The 12,267-nt window shown below is 51.8% G+C and overlaps 5 protein-coding genes across 5 annotated transcripts; 1 reads left to right on the plus strand and 4 right to left on the minus strand.

Moving 5' to 3' along the window:
* Nucleotides 1-1,812: 1,812 nt before the first annotated feature.
* PC9H_008810 (uncharacterized protein) lies at nt 1,813-3,300 on the minus strand (the record flags this gene model as incomplete). The annotated part of the gene is made up of 4 exons (XM_036778317.1): nt 1,813-2,127; nt 2,175-2,464; nt 2,521-2,759; nt 2,816-3,300. 4 exons carry the CDS (start codon nt 3,298-3,300, stop codon nt 1,813-1,815), a joined length of 1,329 nt encoding a protein of 442 aa, XP_036629745.1.
* Nucleotides 3,301-3,738: 438 nt separating this feature from the next.
* PC9H_008811 (uncharacterized protein) lies at nt 3,739-5,009 on the plus strand (the record flags this gene model as incomplete). Its single annotated transcript, XM_036778318.1, has 5 exons — nt 3,739-3,965; nt 4,077-4,211; nt 4,269-4,301; nt 4,518-4,584; nt 4,761-5,009. 5 exons carry the CDS (start codon nt 3,739-3,741, stop codon nt 5,007-5,009), a joined length of 711 nt encoding a protein of 236 aa, XP_036629746.1.
* Nucleotides 5,010-5,124: 115 nt separating this feature from the next.
* PC9H_008812 (uncharacterized protein) lies at nt 5,125-6,376 on the minus strand (the record flags this gene model as incomplete). The annotated part of the gene is made up of 8 exons (XM_036778319.1): nt 5,125-5,367; nt 5,420-5,441; nt 5,492-5,504; nt 5,563-5,602; nt 5,667-5,739; nt 5,795-5,930; nt 5,992-6,170; nt 6,231-6,376. 8 exons carry the CDS (start codon nt 6,374-6,376, stop codon nt 5,125-5,127), a joined length of 852 nt encoding a protein of 283 aa, XP_036629747.1.
* Nucleotides 6,377-7,235: 859 nt separating this feature from the next.
* PC9H_008813 (uncharacterized protein) lies at nt 7,236-9,465 on the minus strand (the record flags this gene model as incomplete). Its single annotated transcript, XM_036778320.1, has 3 exons — nt 7,236-7,372; nt 8,336-8,638; nt 8,688-9,465. The coding sequence occupies 3 exons, from the start codon at nt 9,463-9,465 to the stop codon at nt 7,236-7,238; spliced, it is 1,218 nt and encodes a 405-aa protein (XP_036629748.1).
* A 314-nt stretch (nt 9,466-9,779) lies between these two features.
* Nucleotides 9,780-10,951, minus strand: PC9H_008814 (uncharacterized protein; the record flags this gene model as incomplete). Its single annotated transcript, XM_036778321.1, has 7 exons — nt 9,780-10,004; nt 10,057-10,083; nt 10,137-10,242; nt 10,298-10,379; nt 10,432-10,584; nt 10,634-10,664; nt 10,718-10,951. The coding sequence occupies 7 exons, from the start codon at nt 10,949-10,951 to the stop codon at nt 9,780-9,782; spliced, it is 858 nt and encodes a 285-aa protein (XP_036629749.1).
* Between the last annotated feature and the right edge of the window lie 1,316 nt (nt 10,952-12,267).

A 12,267-nucleotide genomic window follows, 5' to 3' on the forward strand; every position in this document is an offset into this window, starting at 1 on the left:
TAGAACCTGAAAACCGATGGACTCGTCGTGGATCTACCCCTACTTCATTGCGGCCATGCCCCCCCACTGCTGCTATTGATCTGACCGACACTGACAATGAGATGGAGGAGACCACCCCGATAGTACAGGCTCGATCCTCCTTTAGTGATGAACCAGCTTTACTTGACGATCCTTGGGCTAGTGGATCAAACTATTACTTCTAATTGTGATACTCAGATAACTCCTAGACTTCTCAATATCGGCCCCATATACCCACATACCACGACACTCATTCATCTGATTCAGTCGCTTAACTTATTTCACTGGTTAATATTTAAACTGTTCATATTAAATATGTTAGTTATCATTTTTAACACCTAATACATCTGTTTCATTGTAAATAAAACAAAGGGGTGAGGACAGAAGAGGCGAGCATAGAGGCGAGCATGGAAGCAACGACAAGGCAGCGATGAGGGCATGGAAGCGACGGCAAGGCGGCGGCGAGGGCATGGAAGCGGCGATGAGGACATCGAGGCAACGAGGACATCGAAGCAATGGCGAGGCGATGACGGGGGCATCGAAAGCAACGGCGAGGCGACAACAACGAGGGCATGGAGGCGACAACGAGGCGACAGCGAGGCGAGCATCAAAGCGACAGTGGGGCGACAACAACGACAGCATGGAGGTGACAACGATGAGGCGAGCATCGAAGCGACGATGACGAGGCCATGGAGGCGGCAACGAGGCGACCATGGAAGTGCTGCTACAGCCAGCGGGAGAGGTCAGCCTGTGGCAACAGAATGTGAATGTACACACCTACTACTATTGACTGTCGTGGAGCCAGCAAGAGAGGGAGGCCGACGATATCAATCCGACAACATGGGGTGTCAGACAGTGGTATAACAGTGTAAATGAATACACATACCTGGGGTGACTATTGTCATAGTGGCCTGCCAGAAGAAACGATCACAGCGAGGCAATAGCAAACGTAAGGGCACAGGGCATGTTAATGGCCCATTTTCCCACAGTCAGTGTACAGCTATTTCACGGTCAGTACAGCTCATAAGCGCCTTCGGCATCAATTCAAAAGAAAAGTGTTCGCTAGGAAAAAGTGTCCGTGCAAACATATGGAATTGTTCGGGAAATGAATGAAAGTTCGGGCAACATCTTAGAAAGTGTCGCATAAGGAGCAATAAACTGTTGCTTGCCATTGAGTCAAATGTTCGGTAGCCAGCAAAATGTTTCGGCACCAAAAAATGTTTCAGGCACTCAAGTTTGGCCGGATTAGTCGGGATAGGGTTTTTGGACAGATCCAACTCCATAATATTGATTGCATATTACGGGGCCTGATATGGGATCTTTACCAACGATAATTCCCACATAACAATCTCATACAAGGCCCAGTATTATTTGATCCTGCACCCTGTGCAAGTTGGAGATTCTGAACATGACCCAAACATATGTGGCCCAAGTGTTGAGTATGCCCCAGTCTTCAATGGTCTTGTACATGCCATGCTCCCAGCATCAGCCCTTCAAGCCCAAGTAAGTGCCTGGTATGGGATCTTCTTCAATGATAATTCCCACGTAACAATCTCATTTGATCCTGCACGCTGTGTAACTGCTGGAGCAAATGAGTGTGTACCTATGCCATATTTGTCAGAGCAGATACTTCAATTCCTGATAAAGTATTTTGGCTCAAACCACATATTTCCCTGCTTTTAATAAAAGTGTGATAGGAAATCTCCAACAATATATGTGAACAAAGTGAGTGGATGCAGACCTCAGCACTTTGACAATACTACACTAGAATACATTCTGCTTGAGTGTGTGTGGCTACTGCAGGGGTTCCCTGGAACTACTGAGGCGATTCAAGTGGATATAGACATCCGTGCCGAAGCCGTCCATACTAATGAGCCTTAGATCGCCGCCAAAATACCTGGCATAGAGGCGTGAGAGGGGGAGGCCGTAGCCGAAGCCGGCCATGGGGGCCTTGAAGTCTGATGCGCGAAAGTCCTGGTCGATGACGGCCTTTGTCTCCATGGTTGTGTACATGTAGGTCCAGATGAGGGGGATGGCTGAGCGGGGGATGCCGCCGCCCTCGTCTGAGATCTTGATGGTGATGTCCTCTGAGCCCTCGACGACGATGACCTGGGGGCGCATTAGGGTAGTATCGCGGTGAGGGACGGGAGACAGACCTTGATGGCGGGAAAGGCGTCGCTGTCGACGCCGTAGCGCTCGACGACCGCACGGAGGGAGTTCTTGAGGAGCTCGAAGCATATGTGTGAGAGGTGACCTGGTACGTAGGGGAACTCGAGGTCGTTTGGGCAGATGAGCTGCACGGGGGGCCCCTTGAACATGGCGTAGTGCTCCTCACAGACGAAGCGGGCGTTCTCGATGGCCTCTTGGACGATGTCGTGTACGTTTGCCTTTGTGCAGATGATGCCGACGTAGTCCTGGTGGGGGGACTGGTTGTTGAGGGCAACGTCTGGGGGACATGAATGATGAGGATTGAGCGGTTTAGGTGAGATAGAGGGGACTCACGCTGGCCGATGAGGAAGCGGATGCCGATGCGGGACATGTAGAAGCGGTCGAGCCAGCTCTGGATGTCGAGGCCGATGTGGCGTGCGTTCTCGCGCTTCTTCCACTCGAGGACGCCCTGTGCGACGGTGGTGACGGTGGGGTCGTGGCGGGCCTTGATGGCGTGGAGGAGCTTTGTGAAGGCGGTGTTGTATGCGTGGACCTCTGGGGGCCAGGCGATGTCGTTTGTGGATGCGTAGTATCTGCGTCGCGCTCTTGTTATATATTATGTCAGTTATGCAAGAACGCTGCGACGCACCTGCGTTCCATGGGAACCCTCAGCCTGAGCTTGTTATAGCCATTGCCGGCATAGGGCTCTTGGGTATGTGGCGCGTGGGGGTTGTAGGAGTCGTCGAGGAAGCTCGTGAGAGAGGGATTGGGGTGGGACTCGGGGAGGTGGTCTTCTGAGCGCGAGTCCATGAGCGCGCGGCGTATTTTGTGGGGGAGGGTGATAGGGGGGAAGGTGATGAGTTCCTGGAAGGACTGTGCGTACCAGTTCTTGACGCGCTTGATGGAGGGCATGGCGCTGAGATTGTGCGGCAGCTCATCGAGCTCTTTGCAGCGATGCGCCAGACGGACAGGCAGCTCCTCTGCCAGGAACTGGGAAGCACGGAGGAGGGTGCCCTGGCTGGGATTCTGGCCAAAGAGGACCATCTGCTGCAGCGAGACACCGGTCTGGGGGAAGGATGCAAAGTGGTGGATCTTGTCCCATAGCGCAGGCGTGATCCGGAATCCTGCAGACATCGTCGTAGTCGTCAACAACCTCAGTCGGCTATAGCGAGCGGGGAGCGTGACACGGAACATGTGACAATCCATCTCCGCTTTGCACTCTTATCACATGCATCTCAACCCGCCCACAAATCCTGCAAATTCCAATCCGCTCGCTTCGCACACTAATCGCCGTGTCAAGAACCAAAAACCAAGAACCAGCTGTTTGAACAGCGGTCGGAGAAGAACATCACACTACGATTCTTCCATGCCCTCCGTGACACCAGCCTACACGCGTTTTAGAAACGCGATGACATCCTTGCGGGTCCTCAGCACTTCCTACCGTAGAAGCCTAGTATATAGTGTCCCATACTGGCACCTCCCAGCTGACAGCCGGCCCCGAATCACGCCCAACGCTCCGTATAAAGTCTGAGCAAGCACCGCACCGTCTTTCACCGTTCGCCCTAACCAGCCATGCAGCTCAAGCTCTCCTCCGTACTGATCCTGGGCAGCCTGCTACCTTTGCTCCTACAGGCGTCCGTCCTGGCTCCCCGCAGCGACGCCGAGGACACCACCGACGACCTCGGCCCACTGGCCGCCATCGCCATCGGCGGGCTTGTGGCCGTAGCTGCCAACGTCGCATCTGCTTTGATCCTCGACCTCATCCACAGCGGCATCGGCGAGAACAAGAACATCGGCAAGTATGTTTCCACAAGAGACGTGAGAGCCCCTCCTTCGCAACCGCATCATCCAGCTGACCGTGCCCAGAACCCACACTCGGTAATTGAAAACATCATCAACGACGCCCACAGCAGAGACCCCTCGTTGGTGCTGGTCGCAGTCAAGGCATTTGTCCCCGTGACAGGCCAAGAATCCCTGGGCATTCTCGGCCACGATTGGGGCTCCGTTTGGATTCCCGTACAAACCTCGCTCACTGAAGCCGAAACGTGTGTATCGAGCCACCTCTCTGTCACCATCTCATTCCTCACTCTATCCGTACATAGGTTCGTGGTCTGGTGGTCCAAACACCGCGGCAGGTTTGTGACCGTCCATAACCCAGCCAGTGCTGATGTATGTCTTTCTCCCCACCGTGATGGCCTAGCGGCTCGTTTTCTGTAAAAAGCTGACGGCCTGGTTGTAATCAATACAGTGGGCTCACTCCGCAGGTGTGCGCCTGGTAGCTGAGAATGGGAATTACCGGGTGTATCTCTGAATGTCTGAATGTGAACGGGCACGTATGGCAGAATATACAGCCCTCCCTTGCTCTATGCCTGTGATGGGTCCCTCCGACTCCCTTTGGTCAACGCCGTTGTACAGAAGGTACGTGAACCGTCTAATAGTCGACTATCATAGATAGCGCTCGCCTGGCGCTGGCCCGCATCCCAGTGCGCCTCTCTATCTCAGTATCTTCCACCAGAGGCCCTAAACACATTCCTTCGTTCTACAACTACATCGTTATATTGTTACCGCCACGATGCAACTTACCCTCACACCAGCGACGCATCCAACCCCCAACCAAACCAAGCACTACCCCTCGCGTCTGCAAACTCAAGCCGCACCCCCACGCCAGCCCCAAAGTCTGCCGATTCACCGATTCATCAACACGGCGCGCGAAATTCGAATTGCAGCCTCTCAAACCGACGTTGCTACTGACGTATGGAAGACCGCCGTACCAAAGACGCGCTGAGAAACAAAACGACTCCATCGAGCAACTGCTTACAAGATCCACCATACGCGTTAAATAAGGGCATCGGTCGCGGCGGCCAAATTGTCCGTCAAACTTCAAAATCAATCAAAAAGCGCTTATACAGATCGCAATTTGTAGAACGAGTACAACACTCGACCTCTACGTATCATCACCTATGCAACAGCCTTCCCATCGTCTATGTTCCTCCCAACGGCAAACGCGACAGCGGTGGCCTCTCCGCCATTCAGGGAGAGCATCCCATGAGTCGGCATTGACACCAGTTCCTTGCTGACAACTTCCCCCTTGGAGTCGAGATATTCGAAGAAATAGCTATGATCCACCTTGTTGAGACTGGCAGAAATAACCATCGTCCCCGAAAGGGGATGCTTAGTGAGGTAACTATGCGCGGAATAGCCCTAGTTTATCAGGTTAGCAAGCCAGATCTGGGTCTGTAGAAAGGGATATTACCCAGTTGGTGTATCCATTCCACCTGCAAAACACATGTTATTCATTGCGTAGCAATTAAACACACATACTTACATTGCCCCTTTGGCTACGGTGGCCATCTTCAGTAGAACATAGAAGAAAGACAGTGATAATGGGTTGCTTACTCCCGATCTGGTCGTTTGGATAATCCTCCAACCCGAATGTCTTGGATGTTAACACGTTGTCAGGCTGGCTCAAGCACGGACAAAGTAACAAAAGTGTTACGCACTACCAGGCACTCTTGAGTTCCAACTTTGGTAGTTGTGGTACGTACAAGGCGCCCATGCTGACCGGGCTCGACGCTGAGAAATGTTGGGGTTAGCAGTGCGTAGCACATGAAGTTAAAAGACATCCCACATTAAGTTCCAGACATACGTAAATTCATAGGATTTGTCGCGAGACTTTGTTTGTTCAGAGTCTTGCGAGAAGTCAAAGCCTACTGGTAGGTCAAAGAGACCTTCGATGTGCACACTGCTGTTGATACGGATAGTTGCTATCGTAGTCATTCGATTAAGGATCACTTTGCAGTTCAACACATGAATTGTCATCCTTACCGCCTTTCGTAACAGTGGCAGAGACATGCTCCGTATTCTGCCAACTTTCACGCCATGAATCCTTGAAGACCTCATGTGTACGGTTATTATACTCCCAAACGACCGTTTGGGTGGTCGATTCAGAGTAGCTGGGAGCTTGCATCTTCGGTGCTCCTTTGTACGTATTGTAGCAGTAGAAACTAAATGTGTGTGTGTGCACGTTAGTTGTTACGTTGAACGGCCATGATAGCGAGACTCGCCCAGGGTTGGCATTGTCATCGTTGAGTGTAACATCCTCACTCCCTTTCATGGTGTTGCCGCGTACAGGGTTGAGAGCCAGAAAGATCCCATATCTGTACCAGCCGAGGTGAGCGAGGTCTTCCCAAGTGGTTTTCGTACGAGACATTTTCTGAAGGGAGGTAGAAGGAAAGGCTCTGTTGGTGAGGGTTGGGCATATGAACGCAAACTATTTATATGATTCAAACCAACAGGTGGCGATGATTCTGGAGTCAGATACTTACTACCTAGATGTTCGCTGGCTGAGACGGTGTTTTGCCACTCCTCCGATTAGAACCCAGCGGCAGCTCTTACTTCAAAGTTCGACCTATAGCGCCACGACATGCATCATACCGCAGCCATGGTCGAACAACGGTGGCCGAGTTCTCCTGACATATAGAAGCTCACTTGTGTGTAGATGGCTTTGTCTCCGGCGGTATGCACTACATATAGCTAAAATGAGGTAACACTGGACAGAAGTACCTTGTCTGGTCAATCTGTCAAATCAAAGCATGGCTGGATTGGGCTGAGCTTGGTTCCGGCGACGAAGTCTCTCCGAACATCGTATTCATAGAAGGGACCAGACCGATGCCATCGATAGGGTCAGGTTCATTTCGCTTGCGAATCTGAGAGAAAGGGATGCGCACCTGACAAGCTTGACATTCAGGCAAGCTTCCGAGCAGTGTTGCGCCTAGCATCGCAACTGTCGGATTTCAGAACGGCAGGCTGCGTACGTCATATTTGAATGAGTTGGAGAAGTGGAGAAGCTGAGAAGGAAAGTAAATGATTTAGAGGCTTCGCCTCATTTATCACCGGTGAGTATACGATTCCGAAGGATAAAGCGAATATACGCGGATTCTGGAACGATTGCGCCATTCAATAATCGATATTCAGGCCTTCCGGAAAACTGCTGGTGCACGCCTAGTACCTCCATTCAACAGCATCTCTCATAGTTATTCTCTTCCATCATCGCCACAGTGTGCAGTGGCTTACAACTGTGCCAGAGGGTATTCTCCGACTAGGCTGACCCTGTCTTCGCCGGTGTGGTCGGCGATATGCTTGATTATCATAGCGGATACTGTGCCTGCAGCAAGGACGAGCATCCCAACGGTGGGAATATCGTCTGCTACCAGAATATCAGTCGTTATCTTGTCAGCATTGTCCCGAGGAACAACAGATGCATGGAGGAGCAAAGGCAGAGGGCCAGGGCGACCCAGCATGAAGACATGAACTGCATAGCTTTGGTACCGGGGCACACGCAAGGAGCAACGATGTTATGCGTGGAGATCTGAAGGAGGAGAAAGCCCCTCCTTCCGTTTTAGCGTTTGGCCGGAATTCCAAGTAGATCGGAACCAGTCGCCTATAGTGGTCCCGAACATGGGATCCTTAGAGCTCAGAAGTATGTTCACTTGACAGCCTCCTTCTTGAAATATGCGGACTGTCGCCCCGAGAGGTATGGAAGGATGGTTAGATGGAGTTCAGGACCATAGTGTGTGAGTACCATGAGCGCGAAACACCGTTATCGACCGCTCATCGGATAGTTATGAGAGGGCGAATGGAGGGAAGTCGGGGTAGCTGGCAGGTACTTCGCATCTTTGACGCTGGTGATTTAATATCAATGTCGCCGCGCGCGCCTTACTAGCCATGGGCACCCGTTCAGGCTGTGCCGTCTTTGTCAATGCAAAGTTCGCCACGGGGGCTTGCAAAAGCAAAACATCCCCGAAAACAACACGTCGTTGTATTATAAATCGAGCACACCGTCTCAACGAAGGGATAAGCCCAAGTGTGGGGTAATGCATTCTACAGAATACAAGATCAAATCAGGGAATCACCTAATAGTGGACATCATACCATGCACTCGTCAAAGCCTGTCACTACCACCAATCCCATCCCTTCCATTAAGATGCCACGGCATCATACCCCGCGTTCCGAGTTCTTTAAACGCTACATTGCATGACCGCTGGCGGGGTTTCCTCGCTACCCCGATATCGAACAACCAGTTGAGCCGAGAATCCGCCTGCTTTTATCAACGGTGCAAACGCCTCTTCCAACCTCCCCTCCTGTCCCACTCTGACATCCTCCAACTCACCGACCCCGATATCCACGCACCGTCTGACGTCCACCGAGAAAATGATATGCAACAGGAGCGTAGGACGTTGAAGGGGTTGCAGGAGACGGCATAGCGCCTCGTAGTGTGCAGATGGTGGCAGGATAAACTTGTTCCTTGCGCTCGAGATCTTTATCTCAAGCTGTTGGAGATAGTTGAGAAAGGGAAGGTGATTAATGCATTCCGTCACCCACGCGACGTCACCAATGAGTGAGTTCAGTTCAATCTTCAGGCTGGCGGGATAAACGGCTCGGCTGAACTGAAGACGACCAGAGGTAGACGAAACTAGAAAGAGTGTCATATGAAGTCAGAATAGCATTGGGGTGAGATGTACCTTGTAGGATGAGCTTGGTGATGCTCGCTGGGATCCATGGCGGTAGCCCCCAAGGGCCACGCCGGTAATGAAGGATGGTGACAGACTCCAGGTTTGGACATTCAATGGTGTTCGTTTGGGTGAATGGATTGAGAAGGCCGTATAGCTCCGCACTGCGAAGGGCTTCTAAACGTACGGCCAAAGGGGTGGTCAACACAGTCGTAGGAGTATATCCATCATGTCCCTGGATCGTAAGACGCTCAAGCGTCGCCGAGCAAGCGGGTAGGATGCGAAGTAGATCATCGAAATTGTCGCAAAATAATAGGGAAAGATGTTTAAGGTTGATAGTGTCAAGTAAAGACGCAATCCCTTGCGCCAATTGAAAACTGACTGCCGCATCCATATCCGACCAGTATATCAGCTCCAGTTTACGGAGATTCGTGAACCGGCCAAGGCATTCATCCATCCATCTCGGGATCGATTCAATGTCCCCGCTGAACACCAGACTGAACTCGAGTACGTGTTTGCATAGACGGGGCACTGTGAAATGGAAGAACGAGAACCCGTCGACCATGTCCTCGTAGCAAAATATGCGAATCCAGCGAAAGATGAGAGCCTGGCACACATCCTTCCACGTACGGCATACGAGGGAGCAAGTAAGGAGATCACGAGAGGCCTGACCACGAATGTTTGGCGTTGAACGGTTGATAACGTTGATCTCTGCGTCCTTGCGAGTCCGGGGTTCAACGAGGAACGAGACGATACTGATGATTAGTTCGAGGGGGAGCGGTGGTTGCATGATCACTGCGAAGGTGCCCAGCGTGGGAGCAACCCCTTCAGCGCTAGCCTCAGAGCTTGGAGGCGTGTACAGTCGTTGCTGGGTATATATACAGAACTAGCTACGAGTGTCACAAGGAAACGGTGGAAATCATGCAGCTGGCCTTCACTTTCTGTCGCGCAAGTCTAAAGTAACTGCACGGCCGCGCAGGGTGATTGGACAAATCTCATCGTGAGTTTGTTCAATGAGCGTTAACTGAGTAGCATTGACGCGAGACTAAACCAAGAAAATATAGGTAGATAGGCATTAAGCATAAGCATATCGCCATCGCTTCATCAAGCGAACACAGTAAAAACAATAGCACCGAGGGCCAACAATCCGTAAGTGCCAGCCCCTTGTGCAGAAAGCGCGTGCGCTCCGTTGCCGCTTCCCAACGGTGTAGCGCTCGCGCGGATGGAGATCGTAGGCACCGACGCAGCTGGCAACGTCGATGTTTCGACCGCAGCCGTGGGCGACGGCGTAGCCGTCGCTGTGCCTTCCTCGACCGTGATGTAGTTGCCCTATCGTGATGTGAGTATATGAGCGAAATAAAGATGCTAGGGGGTAACGTACGGCGATGACAGCACCTAATTTGGCGTCCTGTATTGAACATGGATCGTCAGCGCTCTAGAGCGCAGGTCAATCAGACATACCGTGGCATACGCGTTGACGTCAAATGTCGAAACACCCATATTCGGTTGAGAGAACGCGGCGGGTGCGGTGAAAGTGGAAGGCTGTTCCCAGAGGAGGAATGCATATCTGCGACCGCAACACATCTAGACCCGTCTTTTTGAACAAAAGAAGGAAGGCGTACCGGTGGGGTCCGGATCCAGCAGGAGGGGCTGGTCCAGCATACTGTGTGATGGCGACTGCTGATGTGTTCGAAAAGGCCGAGTCTATCGACATTGTTTCAGGCCTGGGTGGTAAGGTTAGATGTCGAAAACTCACTAGTGATGGTAAGGCCATTGACAAGCCAATGACGCGTAACGCCTTTGGATTGATCGGAGCCAACAGGCCCAAAATCGACCATAGCCAGAGTGTAAGTCCCCGACAGGGATCCGCTTCCTGGCGTCACGGTGAATGTAGGTGCAGATGCGACCTCTGTAGAGCATCAGTCAGTGACATCCTCCGAGCTGATAACATATCTTACGAGCTCTCGTCAGTGATTGACCAGGGCTAGTCTCCCCGACGCCTATGAGCCAAGATCGGTCAATAAAACAAGACGAGAGCTAACAGAGCATGACTCGCCAGCATAATTCGCCACGAGTTCAGCCTTGGGATCAAAAGAGGGCAGACCATCAGGTACTATGCCCGCGTTCTTGAAGTGGGCCTGGATAGCCTGTAGCTTGAGCACTTCTCCACTGACATAGCTTGGAGGATTCGTGTTGCTTGTTCCTGACAAAGCAGCAGCGAAAGAGGCGAGGGCAACGGGGAGGAGGGTTTTGGAAGCAAACGTGGAGAACATCATTTTGTGTGGATTCTTGAAAGAGAGTGTGTATACAACGAGTGTGTCAACGAGAACGGTGAGTGAAGATGTTGGTTACGAAGAAAGGAATGCAATAGACGCCGAGTATTGCGCGCTCGTTCTGCAGGGCGCTTGTCCGCACAGGGGCTAGCGGGACAGCCTTGATGGAGCCTAATTCATAGACGCAGTATATAATGCAGTTATCAGTGGACTGCGGGGCGCTCAGATCCTGCTTCCCCCTTATTCCCCTCAGTCTCTGCGATGTCTGCACAGGAGTACTACGGCCAGCACCACACAGAGAAACCAGCCCCAGCGTATGTGCCAGGGTGGCAGTCGCACCCACAACGCAAGTCCCTTTCATTCTCCCTGACAACCCTTCAAAACGTCTGACGTGGTATACGTAGCTACACAAGGGGCACCAGCTTTCTACTCTCAACAACCTCAGGCCCAGCCTCAGATGGTGTATGTCCAAAAGCCCCCCGAGAAGGAGACTTCCAGCTGTTGTCTACCGTGTGCATGGTGAATACATAAGTGAGATATTCTGCCAAGTTACTCATCATGCCAACAGTTGCGCTGCTTGTTGCGCAGGGCTCTGCTGTTGCCCATGCTGGTGTTGTTAAATTGCAATCAGTTGCAGCTGCATGCAAATAAATCATGGACGGTCACCGGTCGCCACCCAGGCATATATGTAACTAACATGTTGTATCATTATAATCGCCTTGCCTTGACGAATGTGTCATTCTGAGAATTCAACGCATCACAGCTACGAAGGGTCCAAGTCAAAGGACTTATGTAAGATCATTTTCTTGATCTGCGCAACGATGTCTGCGCGAGAAGGCGGCGGCGGCGATACAGCAATAAACAGAAGTGATCAACCACAGCCTCAACGTAAGTCTGAAGAACCACCTAAGGAGACACCGACGGCTCACCAGACGTATACAAGCAGTACACCCGCGACTACAGGGGCAATCTCCTATGATTAATGATAGACCGCCTCCCGCCAAGTCGCCAGACAACGGATGGATCTGCTTTCCCTGCGCCGTGTAAGAAAGAACTCGGTCTTCTCAACAGCCAAATATAGCCCGACGCTGATATGTTATATCTAATTGCAGCCTCTTTGGATGCTGCGCAATGTGTTGGTGTTTACCGTGCTGTGTGTGCAAAGCCGCGAAGACGAACCAAATGAGATGAGATTGAGCAATATGTACAGTGTGGTCGGCAAGAGACAACTAGTAATGACGAGAAAAAATGCTAGCGGGAACAGATCGAGGATGGGACGGCGAAATGAAGTGAGGGTGTGCACGAGGACAAGCTTGCTT

This window comes from Pleurotus ostreatus, assembly GCF_014466165.1.
Source record: "Pleurotus ostreatus strain PC9 chromosome Unknown scaffold_6, whole genome shotgun sequence".
NCBI lineage: Eukaryota > Fungi > Basidiomycota > Agaricomycetes > Agaricales > Pleurotaceae > Pleurotus > Pleurotus ostreatus.